The following is a 10,571-nucleotide window of genomic DNA, read 5'->3' on the forward strand; positions in this document are numbered from 1 at the left end:
CTGTGTAAAAAGCACAGTTTTATTATCTAAAGATGCAGACCAAACTCAGATAAGCTCAAAGGGCTTCAGAGAACCCTAAGGTAGAAGTGAAAACAAAAACAAACAAACAAAAAAGTAGTTCCTTGGGTACCTTTTCCATACCATTATGGATTTACTTCCTCATTTGTCTTCCACTCACTTCCTCTTCCTGACTTCAGCTTCCCAAGCTGAAGAGCAAAGTAACACAAGATGGTTCCAGACAGACAAAAAGCGACCACTGCTGAACAGAGGTCTTCTCCCCCGACACCCCAAGCATACATCTTTGCCAGCACTAATACTGAAACAATCCCTCTATGGGCCAACTCAGTTCACCAAACAGCAACAAATTAGCACAGTAAGAAAAAAAAGAAGCTGTTAGTTTTTGTCGTGGGTTAAGCAAATTGAGTGAGCTCAGTAAGAAGTTTGACTAGTACCAGAGACCACAGAACTGGACAGAGAGAGAGGGAAACAGGACCCCTGTATTTAGGATGATACTGATTTCTCAAGGGACTTCACTCCTAGTTTATTTAGGCACAGAGCTGTGAGTGGTTTCTACTGTTCTAACTACTGGCTGCTGCTGAAAAAGCTCCAAATCCCCCTTCCTTTCTCGCTCCTCAAAGACACCTATGTTCCTACCCTGGTTCTTATACATCAATGCTAGTGTCGTCATCTGCAGCTGCACCATTAGCAGCAGCAAGTAGATCTACCTCTCTGATCACAGGAAGGGCACACAGTTTATCTGAAGGTTGACAGATGAAAAAAGTATGCACAACATCAGTTTTCCAAACGCATAATGAAGTTCAGATCCTCTGCAGTTTCTGTCTTCCTCTTAACACCTTCCTGAGCCACAGTCACAGGCAGGAACTACCAGTGGATGCGTAGAATAAAAATGGTAAAAATGGCACAAGGACAGCGCAAGCACACACTACTACTCTTTGTATGTCTCCCCCAACCTACAGCAATTGTCAACAAACCAGGTTCTACCTGAGCTACAGTGACACCTATGTGCTTAAGCCACCCAATAAAGACTGTTCTCTAGCATTAGAAAAATCAACACAAGTAACACTTCCCTGGCTGGACTGAGCAAGCTCAGTGGAGCTCTGAAGATGATGAGAGGGAATTTCTCAATTTTCCTACTGTTTAGCTTCACTATTGAAAGGACATGCATCTTTTCAAAACTATTGTTACTATTAACCACGGTATATGCTAATATGCCATGGATTCAGCCTAAGCACACAGAAACCCCAAAGCAGACAGCATGTATTGACTAGATAATGAAGTATCTATGCTGACTTAGTTGAAACCTAAAAATTCATAATAGTGTAACTGTACAGGGTACAGCTTTTTTTTTTTTTTTGGCTGTAGTATAATAAATTCCATGTATTAACACTATGCACAATTATAGCACAAGTAATTCAACAACTGCAGTAACACTGGCATACACTAATCACTACCTGCAGAGCTTAAAAGACTAGGTCCCAAGTCTGCAAATTACTTACATGTATTCTTGGGTTCACTAAGGCTACATAAGCACACACATTACAGACCGGGGCCAAAGAGGAAAAGTCAAGGAACGAAGATGAAGGAAGGAAGAAAGAAATACAATACTTGACACAGTTATCATGAGCTGCCACATTTCCTTAGTCATGAGTGACTACTTTTGGATTTGGACAGGATCTCAAGTTGATGCATTTATTTTCTTGATAGCGACAGTAACATCACGAAAGATAAACTTTCTCTTTCAAGAGTCAAGATGTAAACCTACAGAAGTATATGCATAATTTTTAGCCCCTCCCACATCCACACCTTACAGAACTGAGTTACCATGACGTTTCAGGTTAACTTTGCAAGCCTGGCTTTTGTCAGGGATTACTACTGTGAAAATCAGTTACAGGATTTTCTTATGTCAGAAAATTATTTTTTCAATTAAAAAAATTTTCAAAAATAAAAATTACTTTTACGTTTTTTATAGCATCTGTTACTAGAGATGTCTCAATCTCCAAGGCTTTTACATTCTCTCCTTGCCTCTCAACAGTTATTTCCCTGTTCTTGCAACACATTCATACAGATTTTTTTAAAACCTTGCCATAGCAACAACTGAAGTTCTCTTTTTTGCCCTGCTGAGAAAGTCTGCATGACTAGGGCACCCCTGAATGCCAGCAGACAGTGGGAGCATGGAGGGGGATAGAGGAATGAAAGAATCCAGTAGATGCAACCAGGATGAAAGCTTTTAAGTTATGGACTACTCAGAAAGCAGAAGATGCTGGCTGGGGATCAAGATTTTGCCAAGGTACTGCAAAAAGCACCTGGGATGGTCAGGGGCAAAGAAGTGAAAGGCTGCTCCATCATGAGAACTGAAAGAGCATTTATGATGGGCTGAAGGCAAGAGTTGGAGAGAGGTGAAAGGTTTATCAGCCCATCCTGAAGAGGCTCTGGCAAAAATTTGGGAAGAGAATGACATGGAATAGAATGGGACAGAAGTTAAAAGTTGTAAATGCTAAGGAGCCTGAGAACTTCACCTCTAAAGAAGCAGGAATAAGAAATGGGGCTTCTGTTGTGGCAACAATTCTGGTTACCACAGAACTCCACTTCATTTTCCCTTCCAGGACCTAGCCATCATCTTCAGTCAAGACCTCCGTTTTGTAGAAAAAGCATAGAAAACACTTCCTCCCCTGCCTGCCCCTCCCCCACAACTGGCGATAACCAACTGGAAGCATTACAGCAATGAGCAAAATTACATAGAACAAGTCGCGTGTAGACAATTCACAATGCATCAGGAAAGAGAATAAATATAGTTTAAAGAAAATACGATGGACCTCCTGATCCTGAATGAGATTTCCACCTATGTGATACATATAATTTAGTGATACTTGAAAGTCAAGCCAGGATGGATTATGATTGTTAGTGCAGTTGTAACTCATCTTTCACACAGAAAGCACTACCATAACTTTAACACTCTTTTTCGTTTGTTTTCCCATAGATCCACAGTCTAATTCAGCACAAAATGATTGCTTTACCCACGTAAGTGATTATATGGCTCCATGCCATGAGTAAGAATGCCATGAAGATAGCATTGTATGATCAAACCCAAGACAACAGTACTACAATATACATAATGTCACCAAACTGGAGTTGCCAAACAACTGTGACTACTGCATTTCCAAACTTTTGAAAGACTGCTTAAAGAATTTAAGGTTACAAAGCCACATGTTCTTGCCCAAATAAAAAAAAAAAATCCTTCTTCCTTAATATTGCATCACTACCGACACCTACAGTGATAAAACCTGGTGTGCAACATAGTTTTGCCAATTAAGATGATGACATCAGTAGATTACTATGATCATCATGGACATAAACAAGAGAGTTTTGCCTCAGGGGGCAGAAGATAATTGTAAACACAAAAAAACCTGAGATGCCAGAACGATGCATTTCACTAAAGGCTTTGATTTTTTTCTTTTAGAAGAGGTAAATGGGATGGAGGAAGGAATGCAAAGGAGGCAACTTTTTAAGGATCTGACTATTACTCATTTAAGTTTGTGAAATTCTTCTGAAAAGGAGTAAGTGTTTAGGTCTGCTTAAAAAGGTAAAACAAATGAAATCAAAAACATTTAAAGAAACCCCAAACACCACCACACTATACAATTTCCAGAGCAACCACCGTCTTCTTCTCACAGCTTTTTAAGATGTGTGGGTACTCTTTGGTATTCCTGGAGTTTCAAAGAAAACATGCTTCAAAAAACACAGGGAAATAGGAACTCCTTCAAACAAGTAGTTTGTCTCTTACTACACTCAATTTGCAATTACCCTTCAACTAATTATCTGGGTTGGTGACTACGTATGCCACAGATGTTAACTCAGACAGCACTACGTAAACGCAGGTGCACTCTTTCTCGGCCAGTTGACATAAAGCAGTTTTTTATGTGGGACAGAGACTAAGTTAATAAGGCTAAAAGACTGAAGGGGCCTTCATATGGAGGGCCAATTCAGGATTTTTGGTACCTGACCCTGATGCCAGGAGCACTGCAGAAGGTACTTAAGACATATCTAAGCAGCTCTGGACCACAACCACCACATCTGGCTAGTACTGAAGCCAAGGTTAAGACTCCAGGACTGAGCTGGTGACAACCCTAGACAACAGATGCACAATGCTCCAGCACTCTAAGAAGGGTTATGTAATTTGGATAGAGTCAGCTTGTATCCAACAGTGCCTGCAATATATTCACTGTCCTGAATCCCTGAGCTCTTGGATGTGCAGTGAACACACACTAAATCGCTTTATCATGCTGACTCAGTATAGCTGAGCAGCTCTGCAGATCATTCCACAATACCCATGCAAGATATCCCAGCCTTTCCTATTAACTGAGCTAAGAAGCAGTTGTTACATGCAATCTTCTAATTATAATGAGAATGAAGAAAGGAGATAGGAGTTTCTTATCAATATACTGATGCTATGAATTGGAGCTAGTGCCTATGGCTAATGGGAAACAAGCAAGAAAGTACCTATAACTCATATGGTGGTCAGAAGATTAAGAAAATTTGTGACTTACACCAGAAATGGCAAATTTCTTGAGCAACCAAGAAAGCGAAGTATTTTTGTGCTTGAATTAGCAGTAGAATCAACATACAGCAAAAAGAACATCTGCATTCTCTGCAGCTCTTCATGCTTCACTTGCACAGTGTATCCTGAACTCACCAGTAAAACAATTCCATTTAAAAGAACTGTTTAAATCTGTATTTCAAAATAGACCAACAGTTCTGTGTAACTTGCAAAACTTTCTGTGCTTGGGGAAAAAATAAATACCATAGTGTAAATTCCTTGACAATGTATGATATTTTACAAAGAGAAAAACAGTATCAACACCAGTGGAGCAGGCAAAAGAATGATCCTGGGAAGATTCCATGGTTTTAGAAAGGTGGTTTTAAAAAAGAGCTGCTTCACAAAAATCAATACACTTTCCCCATAGGTTCATGATGTAAAATTCTATAATCAAGGCTTGTAGATTTGTAATTATGGTATGTCAGCCACATTTAAACAAGAGTGTTAAAAGATTGTTAAAGTTAAACTAACACAATTGCAATGTGAATTGTCTTAGTCTCATTCTAATCTCCTGGTGTCACTTCCACTTAATCAGTCGGAAACTGGGCAAATGTCAGTGCTATTTTCACATGACCCAACTTACTTTGTTTGCAGTAGTTTTTAAAATCATCACCAATCTGAAATGAGAGTAGGATATTTCTTGAAGTTTTTTTCTGCTCAATTTCCTCACTATCCAGCAGTTTGTCTGAGTTTGGATTTACTGAGAGTAAGACTATTTTGAAGTGATTAAACCAGAAGTACTGCTTGTTAGGCCACAAATACAGCAAACGTTACTATTCATGCTCATCAAATCTACTTTTCCTGAATGACAAGCTAATGAAAGTATGCAATAACCAAGAGCCTGGCTACCAGATCTGTCAAAAAATGCAAGAGGTTCTCCCCATTCCTAGTTTAAATTTCTTTCACTGCTACACAGCAATGTAAGAAACATGAAGGCAAGTGAAGTACCCATGACCTACAATACAGTCTCGAGAGGGGTACACAAAGAATTTATGACGTACAGCTAAAAAAATCCCAAAGCAGAACAGCTGCTTTGTTCTTAGCCTGAAAAAAAGTGATGAGTTGGGTAACTAATGAGAAAAAAAGAATGTGCTACAGCAGATGATTAAAAGAAAGACAAATGAAATGTCAAAAAAGTTTGATACAAGCTAATGGTTCTTGATCCTTACCTTTTTTGATACAGTCTCATAGCCTGAGCATTGAGTGTGCTTGAAAATCAGTGTTAGAGGCTAAATTCAAGTACTTTTCTAGACTGCAAACACAGGAAAAACTAAGGAAAAGTAATTGAAGTGTTAAGTCAGTCTCTTTATGGCATGTTTAATAAGCTTCTACACGAGTTGTGTCACACACCAGAAATAAACATCTATATAGCTGTTCTAGTCCAAAATAAGAGGGCAGTGTTAATGTTCCTAAGTTGACTCAAGTCACTTGCATGCCCGCTGTAGTAGAGAGTACATAACTAGGCTTCTAGCTGGAGAAGGAAGGGTGGAATGGGACAGAGCCATACCTCTTCTTGTATCCGCGTGCAGCTGTCACTGAAGTGGGAGCTGCTGCTCTACTATCTCACACACAGAGAGTGTAAGATAACTCCTTTTCTCTGCCACCTTCTCTTTTTTTTTTTCTGTTACTTTCGCTTACAGTATGCCAGCTGCTGCAGAGTAACTGTAGATGTGCATATTGTTATCACACAAAACCAAGCTAAGTTTACTTGCTTATTCACACAGCCGTTCTTCAAAAGCATATCTGAATCCTGTTGACTGCACTTGTATCATTTCCCCAAAAGCTTTCATCCCTTTCTTTGTACTAGCCCTAAAACACATAGAGTTGTGTGTCGTGAGCTAGTCCAGGCAAGCCTCATCCTTCAAAATAACTTTACTTTTTATTGATAATTATTTTTACTATTATTTATATTGTAAATAATAAATTATTTATAAATAAATTATATTTATAATTTAAACATTATTTTTGTGCAGGGAACAAAGGAGGGGGCTGTCACATAGTCCCTTAGATCTGGATTAGCTTATGACATCATGGACCAACACCAAGACGTCTCTTGTCACAAGTGGAAATTGTTTCAGCTCAGAGGAATACCCACCTATACAATAACCCTAAAACATACCGTAACTTATTAAGCATTGCTTTTAAGAGGTGACAGGATTTCTATTAGGCTCACAAAGTAGTTCTCAGGAGTAGTCAGACTTTGCCTGGACTTGTCTTGGCCAGCCTAGAGCTTTGTTTACTTGTTTAACTGTAACCACTATTATGACTAGGTGACAATTACCTGCTTTGTTTTAATTTTTGCTCAGCTTTGCACCATTGTGCAGTATAACACTATTGTATTGACTTTGTTACTAACAAAAATGAGGTATGTCTGACTTAGAATATAAAAAGCGGCCTAAGAGATCAAATCTGATGACAGCAGGAGCATGGGATGATAGCAGAGCTCTTGAAAATGCAGGCACAAGGAAGCGCAGAACTGTGCTGGTGCTATAAACAACTCACCAATGCTCAAATATTGGTCAAAGGAATAAAACCCTGAGAGATGGCTAAAGCCAGTCTTAGGATAACAAAAGAAAAAACTATTCAACACATGTAAAACACACCACATGCAGTAAATTCAGATAAAATGTGGAGCACAAAACAACGAACAAAAGCCAGGACATTGATTTTTTTATATGAATTTCTAGATGCAGATTCTGAGAAGTACAAAACAATCAACATCATACTCCTCTCAACAAACGATCTGCGATGCGGATGACTTGCTTGAATTTGTCCCCTCCCCACTACCAAATAGAGCCAGTGGCCTTAGAACCTAGGGAGCTGGCAAAAAGGTGGGTATAACATTAGAGAAAGGGTGCTATTAGAAACAAAGTAGAAACATCATAAGCTTTGCCTACACTAATTTTACTGTATATAATTTGAACAGTGCTAGTATCACTCTAAATGCACTAATATCCAGTGAGAATTGAAGCAACCTACTCTGGAACTTGGATGCAACCAGCTTGTAACAAAATCAAAACCGGCATGCATGGATTTCCATAAATCAAGTGAACAAACAGAAGAGCCACGCTAAGCAGTAAAGAAATCACCCACATACAGGACAACAAACACTACTGAATTTTAATCTCCTCCGCAGCTTTCCCAGACTCACTTAGACTGCAGAAGCAGAGCAATGGAGAAAAAGAACACGCAAGCTAATCTCAGAGCTAGAAGTACTACTATGGACAGTAGCATACAGACACTGAGCTAGCTCTACATGCAGTTATCTGCATAACCATGCTGGCATCATCAGGCCATCATTAGGTCCAAGGGGACACAGCCACATGGTACACCATTCACCACGTGAACATGCAGGCCTCACCAGCTCTGCTGGGGTCTCCACCCAGTTGTTCATTGCCTAGTAAAGGCTTTTCCCTCAGTCTTCCCCAACCTATGAACATGAAAAAAAAAGCCTGTTCAGGTAACTTCTGTGATGATTTATCATTAAGCAATGGTCACCTGAAATGCTAGTCAGTACTACCATGCAGTTCTCTCAGTAAAGCTATCTAATAGCAGCAACAGGCCAGTAGTGAAACTTCTACAAATTCCAGAGTAAAATTATTTCTTATTAGATACAACAGCTGTCTCAAAAGTCTCTAGACAAGTAAGTTACACTTTCAGCTAATAAAAAGAATACAGACTGAAAAAAAGTTAATCTAAGTAATCCTATTTTCCCCAGACCTCAGAATACTTTGTCTATAAAAACTAGCACAAAACACAACAGAGGACATTTAGAATGCTCCTGTCCAGCAAAGCCAGTAACCATAACAACCATAACACAAGTCATGAAAGGGACCTAAAGTAAAAGGCAGTCACCACCACACTGACACTACCTAGCTTAAAAATAACTCACAAGTTCATGACTTGCATGCCCTATATAGTGACAGGAAACAGATCCTTACAATCATATAACCAAATTCTTGCTTGAAGCAGTACTTCAGAACTGCTTCCCACTTGGAGCCTAGAATTCAAAAGTGCCTCTATCTAGCATAAACAGAGTGATAAATCTGCATCCATTACACTTTTCTAATCTTCAAGTCCAATCTTCCAAAGCTCATCAGGTACTAGAGAGTGTGTCCATCTTACTGTCAGTCTTCTAACTGAAACTGGGCAAGTCAAAACACAAATTTGATTTTATGAAACTGGATTATTTAACACCCCAATCTGGCACACATACTAATTCCTGTTTCTGCCTCAGCCCGTGCAGTTTTTGTAGGGTACAGCTTTAATAATCCCCTCTCCTGCTTTCAACTGGCATAGAGTTAATTTTCTTCTTAGTAGCTGGTGCAGTGCTGTGTTTTGGATTTGGTGTGAGAACAATGCTGACAGCACACTGATGTTTTTAAGCTGTTGGTTAGTAATGTTTATGTTAAGTCAAGGGCTTCCCACGTTTCCCAGGCCCTGCTGGTGAGGGGGCTGATGAGGCACAAGACATTGGGAGGGGGCACAGGCAGGACAGCTGACCCCAACTGATCAAAGGGATATTCCATACTATACGACATCATGATGAGTATGTAAAGCTGAGTGAAAAGGAGGAAGGGGGGGGACATTTGGACTGATGGTGTTTATCTTCCCGAGTAACCATTACGTGTGATAAAGCCTGGCTTTCCTGGGGATGGCCGAACACCTGCCTGCCCATGGGAAGTGGTGAGTGAATTCCCTGTTTTGCTTTGATTGTGCGCAGGTGCTTTTGCTTTATCTATTAAACTGCCTTTGCCTCAACCCAGAGGCTCTCCCACTTCTGCCCTTCCGATCCTCTTCCCCCGTCCCACCTGGGGGGAAGCGAGCAGCTGCATGGTTAAACCACAACACCCCACTGTGACCAAATACTCTACACCAAAGCCTTGCGGGTTTGGTCACAAGAAGAGAGATTCAGACAGATAAACTGCAATTTTTCTTGAAAATTAAGCTTGTGTTAGAACTTGGCAAAATCGAGACTCGGGTGATGGATCTACCACCGGTTTTGCAGTTCGAACATGCAAATCAGAAATAACCCGTTTAACAGTTGTTTCGGTAAAGACTCGGTGCCTCGGCACGGTGTCCCAGCGTGGCGCCCCAACAACCCCAACGACACCGAACACACGCCGTTAAGGGCCCCGGGAAGGACGGGCCTGCCCCCGGCGCGGGCGGAGCCGGCAGCGCCAGGGCCGCGTCCCCCCCAAACTCCAGCAGCCCCACCCAGAGCAACGACACCGCCGCCACCCCGGCGGCCCGCAGCACGGACCACCGGCGACGCTCGGCCCGGCCCGGCCCGGCCCGACCCGGCCCGGCGGAGCCCTCGGCGGCGGCGGCGGCAGGGCCCTCCCTGCGCCCAGTGCGGCGGGGCTGCCCGCGGGGCTCGCAGCAGGGCGGCCGCCCCCAGCGGCCCAGGCGGAGGCCGCGGCGCCCTCCCCTCGCCGGCGCGCACTCACCGTCTCACGACGCCGGTTTTGATCTTGATTTTCCTCAGGCGCGGGTCAGCCATGGCTGGGGAGCTGGACACCAGCGGCGCAGGTTCGGAGGGGACGGCGCGGCGTCGTGACGCCGCAACGCAGCACCGTGACTCCGCAGCCCGGCGCCGTGCATGCGCCGTGCGGCACCACCGGCAGCGGGGCGGGGACCCGCGCTCCCCCCTGCCGCCAGGCCGCGGCGTGGCGCCGTCCCCGCAGGGCGGGCGAGGGGGGGTGGCGGCGCCCCCGAGGTCACCGGTGCCGGTCGCCTCGGGTGCGGCACAGGAATGCTTCTGAGGTGGCACGGCCGGCACAGCGACGGTGGCAGGGGGTGGGGTGCGACCAGCGTCGCCGGATCCCGACCCCTGGTAACGCGGTTATCGTGGCTCACGCCATGTTACACGGCAAGCAGCCATTCCCTGGGACATGGTGGGCTGAGCGTGCCTTCCCTTTCCCCGCGTTACCAGGCGCGGGAGGTGCTGTGCGCC

At 43.1% G+C, this 10,571-nt stretch overlaps 1 protein-coding gene across 2 annotated transcripts in view; it reads right to left on the bottom strand.

The window, feature by feature from the left end:
* TBCA (tubulin folding cofactor A) overlaps positions 1 to 10,239 on the bottom strand; it is a 31,587-nt gene extending 21,348 nt beyond the window's left edge. Inside the window, exons 1-2 of one of the 2 annotated variants that reach the window (XM_056325186.1) lie at positions 10,066 to 10,149; positions 131 to 206 (exon numbers count right to left, since the gene is read on the bottom strand). In XM_056325186.1, coding sequence (XP_056181161.1) covers positions 131 to 144 — 14 coding nt within the window. In that variant the 5' untranslated portion in view covers positions 145 to 206; positions 10,066 to 10,149. Of the gene's footprint in view, positions 1 to 130; positions 207 to 10,065 lie in introns of both variants that reach the window. The other variant, XM_056325187.1, reaches the window with a different exon arrangement.
* Between the last annotated feature and the right edge of the window lie 332 nt (positions 10,240 to 10,571).

This window comes from Falco biarmicus, chromosome Z, assembly GCF_023638135.1.
Source record: "Falco biarmicus isolate bFalBia1 chromosome Z, bFalBia1.pri, whole genome shotgun sequence".
Classification (NCBI taxonomy): domain Eukaryota; kingdom Metazoa; phylum Chordata; class Aves; order Falconiformes; family Falconidae; genus Falco; species Falco biarmicus.